The sequence below is a fragment of the Amblyomma maculatum genome, chromosome 9 (genome assembly GCF_055883805.1).
Source record: "Amblyomma maculatum isolate TAMU_Amacu chromosome 9, ASM5588380v1, whole genome shotgun sequence".
Lineage (NCBI taxonomy): Eukaryota > Metazoa > Arthropoda > Arachnida > Ixodida > Ixodidae > Amblyomma > Amblyomma maculatum.
In genome coordinates this window covers 85,827,877-85,845,320 of record NC_139352.1, presented here as the reverse complement: position 1 = coordinate 85,845,320, position 17,444 = coordinate 85,827,877, and the positions used below count along the sequence as shown (strand labels likewise).

The following is a 17,444-nucleotide window of genomic DNA, read 5'->3' as shown; positions in this document are numbered from 1 at the left end:
TGGTGCCGTCATCGTCGTCACTATTTTCACCATCGCTCGATGCCGCTTTTTGTCGCTGCTCCTCGGCAATGGCCTCATCGGTAAATTCCTCACACGAAGCAGCAGCGCAGTCAGCGTTTAAAAAGTCTTCCAAGAGCGCTCCGCCGGCATTATCGGAAGATGCAACATGATCCCATAGTGCACACACATCGGCAGTTTCGGGGAGCAAGTCATCTGTATCTGTCCCTTCTGAGACCGCACAGTCGTGGCGCACGAAGCCTGCTTTTCTAAAGCAGTTCTGGATTGTGGACTGCTTCACTTCGTACCACGCACCATACACAAACCGCACCGCTTCGATCAAGCTCACCTTCAGGTGAGCAGGCCCGGAAGCATCCTCTGGCGATCCCAAACGGTCTATTTTTAAGATCAGCCATTCGAGCATACGACGTCTATAGAGAGCCTTGAAATTGGCAATTACGCCTGCGTCCATGGGCTGCAGACCTGCCGTGGTGTTCGGGGGCAGGAACAGCAACTCGACAGACGTCAGCTTCACGCTGACGCTGTGTGCTGTGCAATTGTCGAGGACTAGAACCACTTTCCTCTTCTTTTGCTCCATTAGGCCGTCAAATTCAAGCAGCCATTCCTGAAACAGGTCGCGAGTCATCCACGCTTTCTTGTTATTCCGATAGCGGACCGGAATGTGTTGGTTCCTGAAGCAGTGGGGCCTCTTCGATTTCCCAATCACAAAAGGCTTCAGACGCTCGCTACCGTCCATGCTGGCGCACAAAAACACAGTCACTCGGACCTTGCTGTGCTTCCCACCGCTGCACGGATCTCCTTTGAGAGCGTGCGTCCTTGAAGGCAGCATTTCGTAGAAAAGCGCTGTCTCGTCCCCATTGAAAATGTCCTTCTGTTCATAGCGCTCCAACAGCTCGGGCAGTTTCGTCGCCAGCCACTCGTCTTTCGCCGACACGTCCAGCGAGGCAGCCTCCCCGACCACGTTTCTATAAACAATGCCGTGGCGATCTTTGAATCTTTGGATCCATCCTCCGCCGGGCTCGAAGTTTTCTCGTCCCAGAAGAAAAGCGAATTTCTTCGCCTTTGCACAAAGAATCGGTCCTGTGATGGGAACATTCTGGTTGCGAGCGTTCAGAAACCACTGGTAGAGAGACTCTTCCACATCACTGTACAAAGGGTCTCTAACCCTCTTTCGCTGGTCGTCGTGGCCGCTGGAGCTGGCTTTCTCGAGGACATCTGCAGCCTTGATTATGGTTGAAACCGTCGACTGCGAAAGCCCATACTTTTTAGTGAGGCTTCCCACCTTGAAGCCCTGCCGAAAATCTTGGTGAATTTGGTGCTTCACCTCGAGAGAGATTGCCTTCCGCTTAGTCGGCGCCATCTTCCACGTACAACGGCCAAGGACGCGCTCCCCTTCTCCCCACCTTCTCTCTTCAGCGATTGCGATGATGATGGCGCTCGCTTCCAAAGGCCGTACGCATCGCCTCCTTGCGGATTTCTCCACAACGGTCTATTTGCGGCACTTTTCGCGTCATTCTAATCAAATAATTTTATTTTTCGCAAATATTTATACGAAATTTGCTAGTAAATATTTTCCAGGCGGTCAAAATTCTATCGTTGTATCCGATATATCGCCGATAATCGTATCGTTATATGTGGTTTATTTTTACATAGGGGCAATGGGAAAATTGATAAATCTAAATTATTTGATCGTTATAACCGATATATCGTTATATCTGGTATCGTTATAAGTGGATTACACTGGAAGCACTAGCTCGGACAGGGGATAAATGTGTCAACACTGCAATGCACTGCCAAGCAAGGAGCTTGAATTCTTGGCGTAGCATGTGGCTGTCTGACAGTAATTGTGTATTTTCTCATTCACTGCTGATCGTGAAGTGTATATATAAGATCATTTCTGCAATAAACGATCATTTGAAAGTTAGTGCTCGTCCTGTCTTGTCGTCGTCCCCGTTTTTGTTCCGGCGCTATGCTCTTTGATTTACAATGAGTGGCCTAGTCCACTGAAATCAGATGAGAGCTCATGAGTTGTATAGCTTAGTCTGGAGTATTTCTTTGTTTTCTGAAGTTTATTAATTAATGAAACTCATTATGTAGCTATTTTTTTAATTTCTGGTTTCAGCAACAAAGAGTCTATTAACGGAGCGCAGTTTCAGCAACAAAGCACTCCAGCGAAAAGCGATTTTGTTCTCCAGAATGCGTCTTGGGCTGCTGAAGGGGTACAGCTGCATGTGGCACACTTTTTATTGTGCGACTTATCATTTAAGGCCAGTGGGAAAACTAGTTTATATAAACAGTAGCTTGGTGCAAATATTTCAGTCTGCTATTTCAAAGCAATTATTGGCACTTCTTTCTTTGAACCAAAATTGGAAGAGGAAATTGGTCTTTCCTAATGATTGTAATCAATAAAGTCAGCATTATGTAACACTACTCTAAAAGCCTTCAGTTATTCTTAATGAGCTTGGTCTTATTTAGCAGGCCTATCCAGCAATTTACACCTAACAGGCATCCTTTTAATAATTAGTAATATGCATTGTGACAAGCTGGCTGTCTGTTGCATAATTTTAGGATGTGAGGAATGTTTCAAATGGGCATTTTTGGGAGGCAGTTTTGAGTCTGGGGTGGTGCAGTGATTGCGACGCTCGACTATGTGCAAGAATGCAGGATCGAATTCGAGTCTAGGCGGCCGCTTTTGTTCGGAGGCGAAAAGCAAGGTGCCCGTGGGCTGTGCGATGTTTAGTGCACAATAAAGAACCCCAGGTGGTCGACATTTTTGCAGTCCTTCACGATGGTGCCTCATAGCCTGAGTCGCTTTGGAACATTAAGCCCCACAGACCAAACTAAACCAGTTTTGAGTCTGAGTAGGAATTGCTGATGTGCTGTTTCAATTTATTGTGTATTAGTAGGTCAGTTTGATATAAGCAACACATTCTCTTTGCAGCAATTTTTGACATATTCTTTTGTGACTGACACTCCATTATGATAGCTGTTGCTAATATCCTTTTATAGTGCTTCAGGAAGATCTAACATCTGTTTCATTTAGTTGCCATAGAGCGGACAGTTGACCAGTTTTAACTATGGCTCCGACAAGTATTCAATACATATGCGGGATATTAATGGCCAAATAATGAGCACAAAATTTCCTCATACCTGAGGTATTGCTAGAAGCAGCCAAGGCAGAAGGCTAGGCAGTGTATGAGCTGGTACTTCCATTCTTCTCAGCCAAAAAACCCTCTTTTAGTTGTGATTTTTATTGTACATGTCTGGTTAAATTATTGTTGTAAAGCAACTTCCATATACATATCCTGATAGTTCTTGTATGTTATTCCTTCTATCAGTTGTCATCATTATTGCTAAAGGTGCTCAAAGACACACCACGCTCTACAGCCTTCAATACCTTAACCTCCTATAAAGGTTTCAAGTTCAACACACTCAACTCTGGTGTAAATACACTGTCTCATATGAATGTGTGATAAGTTATAACCAAAACAGAACAAAAGTACCTGCTTTCTTTTTGAGTATTTTTCTCATCTTCAGGCAATCTCCTTTTCACCACTTGTGATGCGGGCAACTGTTTGTTTGTTTAGAAAGTTGAATGTTCGAACTGAATAATGAGAAATAAAGTCTCATCTTCTTAGCCACACTTGTGTTCCATTTGTTTGTTTTTTCGGAAGCCATGTATGACCACTGCTTGAGTGCTTCCATCTTATGTAATCCAGTGTTCAGGTTAGTGGTTATAGCAACAAAGCAGAGGAGTTTGTTAAATGTGTAGTATTTTTACTACAGTTTATTACTGTTACAGCCTTCTGTAGGTGGTGCATATTGCTAAAAGTAGTGACTGTTACTATTTACAGAGTTAGTATATGTTGATTTAGGTAGCTGCTATTACTACCTCTGAGGTAGTGTATTTTGCTAAAGGTAGTTCCTCTTACTACCTCCTATAGGTAGTAGGTTTTGCTGTAGGTAGATACTTTTACTACCTGCAGTGGTAGTGAATACTAGTAAAGGTAGTTGCTCTTACTACCTTCTATAGGTAGTAAAGTTTACTAAATGTAGTTGCTGGTACTACATCTAGAAGTAGTAAAATTTGCTGGAGGTAGTTCTGATTACTACCTTCTATAGGTAGTAAAGTTTACTAAATGTAGTTGCTGGTACTACATCTAGAAGTAGTAAAATTTGCTGGAGGTAGTTCTGATTACTACCTTCTATAGGTAGTAAAGTTTACTAAATGTAGTCGCTGGTACTACATCTAGAAGTAGTAAAATTTGCTGGAGGTAGTTCTGATTACTACCTTCTAGAGGTAGTATATGCTACTACCTAGCAGATACTAACCTGCACTTACTAACTAGTTAGTAACATATGTGACAAGCAGTTACTACCCTAAAAGTTAGTAACCACAACTACCTTTTTTTTAAGAGTGTTGGGCAGCTTTCCAGGTGGTGTCATACCATTTCGCTTACCATTGTGCATGCTAGTTAAATTCGAAGCTATAGATAGCGATAGGGGTTCGAAGTGACGGCATGTGTGCTTCCAATTCTGCACCTTAATCACTGCAACATGCCACGTGACCTTGCGCAGCGGGCGCAATCGAGAGGAGTGGAGTGGGCGCCGTCAGAGGATCGGAAAGAGTACAGAGGGCATCGCGTTACCAGTCACGCGTCTCTGCTCGACTCTTAACGGACTGTAAAAGTGCTCCGAAGACGCAGTCTCCATGTGTATTCGTGTCTTTAAGAGTGTTAGCTCCTACTACTTAACAGCTGCCGGTTTCTCATCCGTTTCTCCGTCGCTCTCAGATTCAAGATAGCGGCCAAGTCACGTGATAATAGCTACAGCAATGCAAATAATTTTTGATATTAATGAGAAAAAGAGAAATTCTCTCTCCCCTCCTTGTGAAGGGGGAAGAAGCCAGTCATCGTTAAGTCGAAAAAACAACAACAACAACAACATACGAGTTAAATTGTTTTGATCATCTTGTACTTATGGTTATGGGGTTATGGTTATGGGGTTTAACGTCCCAAAGCGACTCAGGTTATCAGAGATGCCGTAGTGGACGGCTCTGGATAATTTCCACCACCCGGGGTTCTCTAACGCGCACTGATATCGCAGAGTACACCGATGTCTTGCTTTTCGGCTCCATATAAAAGCGGGCGCTGCGGCCGGCATCAAACCTGGGTCACCTAACGCTATAGTCGAGTGCCCTAACCACTCAGTCACTCCTTGCTTGAATAGCACTATATCCGTAGCCGAGCTTAACGCAACGGATTACTTTTGGGGTCCACACTGATGTTGCAAGCTCTGAGCGTTTCAAAAAGGCACGCATGATGGAAAGCTGGCGAGACCAAATACGTCATTCCCCACCGGATGCAGTGGCCTTCAGCGAAACGGGTGAATTTTACAGAGCACAGATTAAGGTTAGCAGCGTGTTGCGCGGAACTCCAAGGTCGTCGGATTGCTGGAAACAGCGACCGTTTACGCCACGTTATGCCAAGCATGACGAATTGACTCCGAGGAAAATGCCAGGCCCTGATGACAAATAGTGCGAGCCTAACTGGCTAAACGCGGTAACAGCAGCAGAGTGGAACTCGATATCGCTCAGCTCCATCTTCTGGACTAACTGGAACTCCGCGGTACAGGCAGGCACGACTAAGGTTTTGTCCTGCTTCGTGTTTTCATTTTGTCCTGATTGCGCAAGCAGTTTTGTTTATGGGCGCCAGGATATCGCTCCGAGCCTGGTCCCTAATTGCGTATATATCGATACGTCTGCTACGCGTTGCATTCTTGACCAAAAAGGATTGCAGTTATGCCGGCGTTAGTCTTTTCGGGGGACTACCTGACTTTTTACGACCACTAGTCCATCGAAGAGCAGCTATTATTCCTCATAATAGACTAAGGTAAAAGCGGCACCAGCCGCAGTTGGTCTTCATATGGAGTAAGCATTAGTCGTAAGAAGTAAGTACAGCAGTTAGTCCCGTTCTGTTCATTTTCGGCTAATGCTGTGTCATTGCAATGTGTTCTTTAATGCCCTGATCTTCAAAGAGTTGTGAAAGTGAGCTCTGTTGCTCTCTATCCGAACTAACAGAGTAGCCGCAGAAGAGGGTCAGCCTGAACTTGGCTGAGAATGCGTTCTGCGTTGAGTTACACTTTCCGTTGTAGCATGGCGGAAGCAAGAGGGAAGCGAAGGCGTACCTTTCTGCGTACACCGCAGTAGAGCGGATCCCCTGGCGTCGGGAAGAGGGAGATGCGTAGCGACGTGTTCCGTCCGCCGGTGCCGTACGCGATGCAGGGGCTCCGTCGGAGCTCCTTGACGATGCCCCTCGGGTCGCTCGTGTCTCTCGTGTGGAGGATCCCCTGGAAGGGCTCCTCCGTCAGCACCGAGATGGTCATGAAGCCCTTGTCGCAGCTCGCCGACACTGCGTACCCAGACAGATCACACATATGTGCGTTAGTAACCTCTTACCTCAAACGACCATTAGATATACAAGGCTTTTCCTCCCGAAATACCACTTATGTTTATCCGAGTTCTATTTTCCTGGCCTTGTGCTCGGCTATTACTGGAGTGGAATACATTGTAAGAAACAAAATTAGGAGGACGCTTATAAGCTACGCCTAGACGTGACAGCGTGTGCGCTCGCTGCCTCATTTTTGTTACTCTGATGACACTTTGATCACACCCGATTCTTTGCCTACTAATAAACGATGTTTACGTTTCAGCTCGCATCTCTGGTTTTACGGACCGTTTACGATCGTTGGCAGCTTGCTGACGTTCTAGCTCGGCTTCCTCCGCAGCTTCCTCCGCACACTTATGGCGCTTCGATTCCGTAACGTTCGTACCTCGGCACCCCGCCATCGCTTCGATCGTCTATAGCTTCCTCATGCCGAGAATTCTTATCCGCATTCTCGGCATCCATCTTACAGTCCCCCTAGTCGTCGAGCATCATAGTCACGAGAACACACATTCTCAAACGAAGCCCCCGTACTGTTACACGGAGGTACAATGTCAGACAGCGCTGTCGCACAAGTACTAGCCATCGCACGTGTTCAAATTCAGCGACACACACACACACACACACACACACACACACACACACACACACACACACACACACACACACACACACACACACACACACACACACACACACACACACACACACACACACACACACACACACACACACACACACACACACACACACACACACACACACACACACACACACACACACACACACACACACACACACACGCGCGCACACAAACAAGGTTACTTGTTTACAACACGCTGGTTACATTTACTAATCACCAATATCGGTACTTACTGATCGGTACTTACTACACTCACACTATCAATCACCTCTAATCGATCAATCAACACCATCATAACTCTTTATAAGACGCCTATCATTTTTTTCGGCATGTCTTTCGACTCTACTTTGACGTGCAGTTTGATGATAATGCACTATAGAAGGCGGAGGTCCCCTGACAGAGTCGCTCTGGGACCTCCAATTCAACCACTAATTTTTGTAATACATTTTTGCCAATAAAAAAACAACCTGAACACGTATCAGGTCTCTAGTTCTCGTCGCTCCCGCTTTGCGTGACGGCGGCCGCTTTTCGGCGCCACGAGAACAGTACGCTACGCGTAAGTTATTTTATGCAATTAACAAACAACGCTACAGACGGGACTTATTCATTATGTCACCGTACCAACTAGCCCAGATGTCTCTTTTATTTTACGCGTATCGATAGCAATAGCGCATCGGGCTCATTTGACCGAAAAGCCGTCACCGTACCTCTGTTTGAGGAAGGCTTCAAGGGCCACTGTCCAGGGAAGGACCTTTTAAGCAAAGGAGCCCAGTGTTTCGATCAGGTACCGGAGATGGTCTGTGCAAAATGCTCAGCGATACGCGTGCCGCAAAGCAGCAAAAATACAAATCAAAGCTCTCTCATCCTCCCCGTCGGGAAACCAGCTTCCTCCTTTCTCTAAGAGCTGCAAGGATGACGTCGTAGTCGAAAACGACATCCATTGGTCCGTGCGAGTCGGAAACGTTTCGGGAAAATCTTGTGGCGGTGGATATCATCATACGTCGTTACCAACACAGCTGGCGTCTCCGTGTACTATAAGATTGAAAGTGGCTTTCACAGTGCAAACTTCGGGTCTACGTAGGTTTCTCAATATGGGGGCACCCCGGTGCAATGTCTAGTGTCGCAGCAGCAGCGACGCATTATCCCAGTGCAGGTTCTGCAGTGTTATGCCAGATTTTAGCCATGTTTCCCTCAAGCCATTAAACATAAGGTCATCCTTAGAATGTATCTGAGTTCGTATACGACTATGTTCTCACAGCGCACCTTGTGCAAAGCACTGCAACAGCGACAGCACGCTCAACAAAATGCAGTTGATCGCAGCGGGATAGAGGCCCAAAAGGACATGCCGTACGTGCGCGGTGTAGGCTTCTTCGTACCTAAGTATTGCAGACCACGCTTAGACGTCTTTGATTTTCTCCTGCGTTCCGTAAAGAAGATATGAATGTTTCTCGCACTCATCACTGGCCCGTGGTTGCATAAGTTAGATGTATAAGCTCCAATAGTAAATTATGTAAACTGGCATGAACAAGAGTTAGATCGCCGAGACATGATCCGGTATACAGTTGCGCCTGGGACTAAATAACCTGCCGAGTATAGTGCAGTTTTTTACCATGAATCTCTCGAGGGCACCTTTGAAATTGAAGTCTTGCATCTCGTACCACGCCTTTTGCAACTGTTCTTTTGGACGTCTTCTAGGAAGAGTAAGGTCGCCCAACAGGCACATGCGAGGGATATTTCCACAGCTGAATTCCGCATCTGTTTCTATGCCTCCGACCACGCAATCACTTGTTTGACTTAATTTTTTTCTTTAAGTACGACATACCGAGGGCCCCACCTTACAGAATGCTATTCAGTGCCTTCCCGTGGCAAAGCTGCCGGCATTTTCTTCCTGCGGCAGTTGGGAGGCATTTTAATGATCTACTGTGAGGACTCAAGGTTGCATAATCCTGCCAGCGTAAGCGCCTGCTGCTAATCGCATGCGTATACCTTTGCCGCTTAATGAGCTCGTGATGGAAACAGCTTCGCCGCCTCTCCGAGAGGCGAAGCTGTCGCGGTAGCGGAACGTGTAGCGTCATCTATTTCAGCCCAAAAGAAGTCCGCACTGCCGCACGCTCTCTATTCATCTTCCTTAGTGTGTGGAATGACCCACTGACTCGCTTTAGGGTATCATCAGGGAATCAATTTCAGGAAAAGAAAAATCGGTAAAAGAAAGAAAACAAATGCGAAGATGGATCAATTAAGTATCGAATGTCCCCACCATGACGGAAAAGCCTCGCATCCCGCTTCTAATGAGCCGGCTAGCGATCGCAATCGTCTGGCGATTCAGAAGATGCATTAATCAGCATTGGGACACCGGGCGGCAAGCATGGCGTATGCGCCGAATTACCCGATAACTTAAGCGCGCCACGCACACTCTCGGCGCAACTTAGCTGTGCGCGTACTTCTGTCTCTCTCTCTCTGACTCTTACCTATTGCACGTTATCCGCGTTATTTCCTCCTTCAAGGACGTCGTCCGTATGTCTAGGGCGCGCGTTCAAATTAGGGGTGAGAATGGAGGCGAAGGAATCCGTTGTTGCGAGCCGGCAGCGCCCTGCTCCACTCGGCGTTTTTCGCCTCACCGACTGTGGAGTCGGGAAGCATTTAAAGGCGATCGCACGCTTCGTCTTCTCTCTTTCTCTCGCTGGCTTCCACAGAACCAGCTGAGTGGCGGCTCAGAAGCGCGCTGCGGGCCAGGATCAAATTGCACCTCTCTCGCTGCCCCCCCCCCCCCCTGGGGGCATTTCTGCGCGTATGCTCACAGGCGTCGTGGGAGAACACCTCCAGGTTACCTCCAGGCTCAAATTAGGCCGTATGCGGCCACCACTGAGACGGGTGTTCCGTTTCTAGGACGCTGTAAATGTTTCCTCTCTGGCGTTCTCTCAGTTTGTGTGCGCGGTTTCTTCGGCTCATTTATGCGTTTAAAAAGTTTGGTGCATTGCTCTTTCTTTCTTTCTTTCTTTCTTTCTTTCTTTCTTTCTTTCTTTCTTTCTTTCTTTCTTTCTTTCTTTCTTTCTGCAGTTATCACTTGCGCTGTTCACTGAAAGAGAAAACAGGCGTGCCCGCGTGATCCATCCACTGCGAGGACTGAGCCTAGCCCCATTTTCAAGGTCGCTCGAAGGCACTGGGGGCTAAATGTGGTGCCAACGTGAGCAACTAGCAGGACTTTTAATGCGCGCTTCGAAACGAAGCCACACCTACATACGGGGGCGATGTGTGCAATCGAGTAGCGCGATTACGACCATGATACTCCACTCTACTACGCGAGGCCACCCACAGCAAATGAGGATGAGAAACTTGGTCTTCAAGACGTGCGTTGGTGCTTTTACTGCCGTAGTACGTCCGTAATAAAAGATACCCGCGTCCCCGTAAATAAAACTGTAATAAAAACGTATTAAATAAAAAAAGCGATCTCATTAAAAAGTACGCATATGTGTCCTTCCTTTATCATTGGGTTTGTGCAACGCTTCCCAGGACGCGTCTAAGTGCGCTGAGTTGACTTGCTCAATGACAAGATTTCTTGTCCGGACGGCAAACTTCTTGTATGCAAGTCAACAGGTCAAACAAGGCCCGCCTGTTCGCATACCTCAACATCGGAAGGAAATAGACGAGTCACGCGTTGTTACCTACTCATCTAACAGCATGCAGTTACGCATGTACTAGTGCAAATTGAGGGCTGATAGTGTGTTAACCCAGCCATCAAATTAGCAGCATATTCATGATGTCCATAAATCCTGCTAAGACCAGCTAAGTATATCTCCTGTAACAAAAGCCTGAACCTTAGCTTTCCCTCTGGATCTGAGGTCTTGATTGAAACTTTTTTGACTAACTGACATCACTGTGCGCAGGAAAAAAAAAAATCGTGATTACAACATGTTTATGTTTTTATGTGCGTGCCTGTGTGTTTTCCGCTTTTGTGGCTCTGTCTTTCTTTCCCTTTCCGCTGTGTTCGAAACAAAGGGCCGCCTTTTTGGGCTCCTATTCGCCGCGCATCTTATAGGAGCCGCGTTTAAGCCTTCTCATTACGTCGCGAATGAGGCCTATGCGTGATGAGAGCTGCCGGCAGCTTTATAGGGGCGGAATTGCTGCCCCGTTTCCGGCATTGCACTCCATAAGGATTTCTCTGCGCCATTCTGCTCCATGCATAGACAGCCTAGAACAATTTCTGGCGTCATTTTTGCGCTGTGGAGAAAACTTTGCGCGCAAAAAAAAAAAAAGAAAGAAAAAGAGAGAAAGAATTAACAGTTTCGTTGCTTGTTTTATTATGAGCGTTTTGCTTGGCTACGTCTAGGCTGAACGCAGCTAGCAAGCTTGCGTCAGTGGCCAGTGGCACCAGAGGTGCGTCCAGCCTCTCCATGCATGCATAGCCAGCATATAGCATCATATATGCATAGTACATGTGCAGTGAACTGTGATTGTGCGCGGAGATGCGTAAATTTGAGGAGTGAGAATTAAGTAATATTTTGCTTTATTCAGAAGAGCTAAACTGGTGGGAGCGAAGCCAGCAGCGGAGACGTTATGGAGGGGCGGAATTACAACCCACGCACGCTGGGACGGTTGTTTCGCAGCAGCCGCTTTTATCTTCCTTTTTTTTTTTTTTTTTTTTTTTTTTTTGTTGCGAGAGGCTAGGAAGTGCACTTCTTAGAGCAGAGACCAAGAAGATACGACTGAAACGTCGAGCGAGGAGTTATCCCGTACAACCACGTACCGCGTACAGGGCAGCGCGTGCGCCGGAACACCAATCAACATAGTTTCGTCTTCGCTGTTCGCGATGGCGTTTGGGCATGGGTTGGGGCCGCCACGGGGCTTGAAGTTCGACGACACCGACATGCGAGGGCTGAAGGCTGCAGCGGTTAGCTCGTCAGCCACATGTCACTCTAAGCACGAATAAGCCTAGAGGGAGTAAAAAGGAAGTAGGATGTAATCTAGTGCACTCCCTTGTAGGGGTACGGTATTCTCTGTATTCTCTCAAAGCTTTCAGGTAGATATACTTCGGCAGCAGAAGCATATTTCCTTCTTAAATAATATTAATTTGATTTAATTGGCAATGATAGGAGGATTTTAACGACTGCACCAGACGTTTTGTAGCGAGAACTACATTGGCCACAGTCTCGCCATTTCGCCGTGCCTGTACGGTACATGTCCGAAGAGCGAAGAAAACAGGAAGACGACGAAGAAGAGGAGGGGAAGAAGAGGAAGAGGAGGAGGAAGAAAAGTCGTGGGAGGCAGCAGCTGGTAGCTGACGTAGCCGAGCACTAAGTGGATGCATAGGGCGTCCTGAGATTACGTTTGGCAGGAGCTGCCAACTCGGGTCTCTCCTTTCGTATGGGAGGGTGATATATCACAATCAGCCTGCCAAAACCCTTGCAATCACGTTATCCCTAGGCCACGCAGGCACGTTCATACGGCTCGGTTAAAGCGGGGCTTTACATGCTGGCTGGTAGCTTACGCTATCGCGTCATCGCGAAGGTGGGAGTGAAAACAGAGAGAAAGAGGTGCCGTAGTGGAGGGCTTCGGACTACCACGCGATAGAGGCTTTCGCTTCATCGCAGTTTAGGGATGCAAAGTACCCCCAGGAATTTTTTACTCCCTTACAGGTTTCTTCGTGTTTTGAGTGTAGATTTAACAATAGCCAGCCCACAGTTCGCAGCTTCGCGGCGTTTCGGACGCTCATTGGCAGCATTGCGCGTTTTCCGCGCTTCCTTATTGTCCATCCACTGCTACGGAAATGTGCGCTCGTCAAGTGCCGTTCAGCGCGGTGGAATCTCCTCACAAGCGACGCAGGCTGCTTGTGACGGGACACCGCTACTGTCGCGTTTCACAGGCAAGGATGTCGGGAAGCCCTTACCATTTTCCAGCAGCTGTGCCTTGACCCTCCAGACGGCGTGCAGGAAATAAAGCATTGATTGAAATGCGAAAGATGGTCATTTCTGTACTGCTCTTGTCTAAAAAGCAGGAACCATTTTTTCCTGATCTTCCGCCTAGAAAATTACCGTAACGCAAGTAGTTTTCTCATTTTTTTTTTGTTTTTTTCGGATCCCCGCCTAGGTGGTGCAGTGATTATGGCGCGCTCGGCTACTGTCCCAAAGGATGCGGGAGCGAATCCCGGCCGCGGCGGCCGCCTTTCGATGGAGGTGAAAAGCAAGGCGCCCGTGTGCTGTGCGATGTCAGTGCACGTTAAAGAACCTCAGGTGGTCGAAGTTTCCAGCGTCTCTCCCAGCCTGAGTCGCTTTGGGACATTAAACCACTAGAACCAAACCAAACTTCAATTTTTTTTTTGGCACCATTCCATTATGCGAAAATTTTCCCGGCACGGTGAAGTCCAAATTAGCAATTTTTTATTAGTTTAGACCTATGGTGGAGGTATATCTGCATGATAACACTTTTCTAGGCAGCTGCTGTGTTATGTATATTGAGGGGCCAGTTTGCTAGACCAGTGTTTGAACGATGAGTCTACTATAGTGTTGGATACAAAAAAGGAGAGGACAGACTGGGTGCTACTCTCGTCCTTTATTTTCTGTGCGCTGTCAATGCTACCATCGTCTTTCATGCTACAGTGTGTTTGATACACTGCTGGGGATACTTTGGTAGGGTTAATCAGTTATTATGAATGCACAATGTATTTTGCGGAGGTAGCTGGAAGTCGCAACAGCGTTTGTAAGTTTCTATGAACTATTTGTTCACTGTGTACGTATGAGGGAGTCTGTACTGCTCTAAAATGCAGTTCGTACTTACTTAAACTTAATAAATCCACATTTTAAGTTCGTATCAACGAGGCAGCGCGCACAGACGCCGGACGAGGAAAGGACAGACACCGAGAGACGTTTTGGTCAATGACCCCTTTCCCAAGCATTTCACTCCTGGTGAGCCGAGCACCGGGCCGTGGTAAATCTTGTACCGATTTAAAACCAGTGAGTACCCGGCGGCAGCAGGGTGCGAACCCGGTAACTCCCGAGTGCGAGGCGGATGGTCTATCACAAGGCCGCTTTTTCGGATCTGTTGATATGAATCCATACCAACTAGCCCAACTAGCCGTTCTAGCACCTTTTAGGTGTTTCCAAGCTACTCCAAAACTATAGTTTGCCTACTCCAAACCGACTGCGAACATACTCCAAACCTGCTGTAAGAGGTATTCTCCTGTTCCCAGGTGTGCTCCGAGACGCGGTCCGTCAGTTGCATACTCACTACACAACATTCAAGAAGGCAGTTGCCGATTTAGAGCTTGACGACAGTTCGCTGCCTTTATCGACTGAAATTACGCAGCGGGTACGATATATACCGACACTAATAAATGTACACACCGTGCAGGAAGTTTTCTATTGCAACCTACTGTCCTTCGAATGGCGATGCCGCAGTTTTCAGCGGGCTCTCTTGCAAGCCGGACCAGACGTGCTGTTCCTTCCCCTCACGAACTGCTACTGATAACGTCACACTGCATCCCCTGTGTCTAGCAAGAACATATTCTGCTTCATCGTCCTCCGCCTAGGCGGGTGCAAAGTTTACTTTCAAAATTAAAGAGCAATGCAGAATCTGCATTGGAGTAATGTGAAAGCACTGATGCTGCTGTTGGTTGCTTCATGGTTGGTTCTATTTGCTTAATTCACTACTTCTTTGCCCAACTTAGTCTTTGGCACTTTCAAATTGCGCGCCAATCTCTTCCTATGCTCTTTTTCGCCTCTACTTCTGGTTGCGTGACGTCACATCCTCTACATTACATTAGTTCACTTCTTGTTTACCCATTTTAGTCTTTGGTACTTTCAAATTGCGCGCCAATCCCTTCCTATGACCATTTTCGATCGGCCCTACTTCCGGTTGCGTGACGTCACATCCTTGACGTCACCCTAATTGACTGCCTTAATTGACTACTTTAGTCCTTGGTACTTTTGAATTGCGCGCCAATCCCTTCCTATGCCCTTTTTTTGGCTCGACTTCAGGTTGCGTGACGTCACACCTTTGACGTCACCTTAATTAACAGATTTAATTAACTATTTTAGTATTTGATACATTCAAATGTGGCGCCAAGCCATTGGCTGATGATACCATTTTCGCTTTAACTATAACATTTTTGTCTCTAATTAATTACCTAATTAACTTATTGGCTTCATTATCTTTTCGGACACAGCATTACGTAACCCTCTATCGATTGACACCACTCATTGACCTCTACCACTTCTCAGTCACTCACAACTGCTGCGGACACTATTTTGTTATTATTAGACGTTACTATTATTAGACTAAACATGTTTTAAATATCCAGCCTGTAGCCATTGAAAACAATACTCAATGTATAAAATTGTCTCTAAATGTCTCAGCTGGAAGGAAAAGACATTAATTTGTTCATTTGTGCGTGGTGGAAAGCTAGAAACAAGAAAAATAATTTCGCACTGCTTTGTCAATGCATACTGTTATCTCCAACAACTGCATAAGCATGCGCTGGTTAATTTTCGCTTACGCATGACCTTTAGAACAGAAAAGGATCGATCTATTTTAGTACTGAAAACGGATTTGGGAAGTGGCGATTAATTTATGCAAATTTCAGTGTTTGCATTAGCTTAGATTCAACATTACGTATAAAAAAGTGTTTAAGGAGCATATCCACCCTAGAAAACGCTCATAGACAGTGGCACACTTTTTTTCCTTTAGAAAAGATTTGAAACTATATGGCTTTCACCGATGCTGGCATGCACGCTGGAACGCGAGGCACCTTTACAGCAACGCGCACGTGCATGCCACTGCACGGTGGGTTTGGAGCGTTCTGAACGTTACTTTTTTAAGTCCGAGCTTTAAAGCTTCGAATTTCACTATGGCGCCACGTGTGCATTGCCCCAGCAGCAAGCCCAAGCAGTACAACCCAGGTGGCACAATCCATCGACCCAATACTGGTACTATGTAGGAATGATCTGGGCATATGTTAAGCAGAAAATACCAGCACTGGGCCAACATCGGCCCAGTTCTTTGTACTGTCTGTGAAACCATCAGCCCAGCATTTCAGTTTGTTGGCAAAGTATCGGCCGTATGTAGGGCCGGTCATTGCCACTGAAGTACCAATATTGGGTTCATGGTTTGTGGTGCTGGGGAGAATTTCTCCCATTTGTCGTCCTAGGCTCACCTGTTGGCGAGAACTCCGACGACACCTCCTGCTGCTTGTCCTGGCCCTGCACAAAGCAAACGAGATCAGCTCGTTAGGACTGCATGATTTCTCGGGATGTTCATTCATGAAGAGCAAGAATTAAGAGAAGCATTAGTCATCCCGACATATATTCCCGGTATCTACAACAGGAGGACACCAAAAAGGGAGAGTGAGGGATGGGAACGTCCCTCGCTCAGTACTTTTTTTAACGAGATGTTTAAGACGTCGATTCGTACATTTTCCCGTCAAGAGTAATTCTGGATAGAGGGAAAAATGTATGGGCGATTATAGTTTAATAAAGAAACGACCACGTCTGCATCGACGCTTCACAAGAGACATGCGTATCTAAATTTTTTTTTTCAGTCAAGGTTCATTATGTGCTTCGCTTACAAACTATCCAGCATTTTCTGTACGTCTAATGTCTGATATCTGCCGCTATATAATCACTACATCGGCGACGAACCACGAGGCTAATCGCAATATCTTCTGCCGTTGGTCATATATATTCAAGGAAATTCCTCACTGTGGAGCGCGTTTCACTGAGGAAAGCAATTGTACGAGTACAGCATTTACAGTACAAGTGCAGCAGCTAAGCTGCATGGCTGGCAGAGGAAAGGCTATAAATAGATTCCTCAGATCCGTTACAGGTAAGGAAAAATTGTAGTCAGGTCCGCAGCCCGTAGCTATAGATTTTCTTCTCTTCATTTGGTATAATTCCTGCCGTATTTCCCAGATTAAGGTTTCCTTCATCTTATCAAACTTCCTCACTTCAGCGACAGTGTTATCGCCTCACTTTAGGCAGAGCGCGTGGGCATTATCTGGTCGAAAGAACCAAAATGACACGAAGTATTTTTTTTTTCTGTATTTCTCGCAGTAACGTCACCATATCGGACACAGGTTCCGCGGCATGTGCAATCTTCACCCCTTTGCAGGCAGACATTTCCTTTCATATGTGAGGCCCGTGCAGTAATCCGATACTCTAGAGATTGTACTTATCATTCATTCCATCATGTCCTTCTCTGAGCTTCCTCGAACTTCTTTGTACACCATTTACATTGACTACGTGACGGCTATTCGCCTGCTGCAGTGCCCACTGATTATTTCTGACCTACAAGCAGAGCTAGGCTAGCTCAATCGTCAGTCACTACACGGTGGCTTCCTGGCCATGCAGGGA

At 46.5% G+C, this 17,444-nt stretch overlaps 1 protein-coding gene across 1 annotated transcript in view; it reads right to left on the bottom strand.

The window, feature by feature from the left end:
• Nucleotides 1-17,444, bottom strand: part of LOC146179671 (uncharacterized) — a 161,960-nt gene that overhangs the window by 57,539 nt on the left and 86,977 nt on the right. The window contains exons 2-3 of the mRNA XM_084579303.1: nt 16,250-16,295; nt 6,205-6,428 (exon numbers count right to left, since the gene is read on the bottom strand). Coding sequence (XP_084435429.1) covers nt 6,205-6,428; nt 16,250-16,295 — 270 coding nt within the window. The remainder of the gene's footprint in view (nt 1-6,204; nt 6,429-16,249; nt 16,296-17,444) is intronic.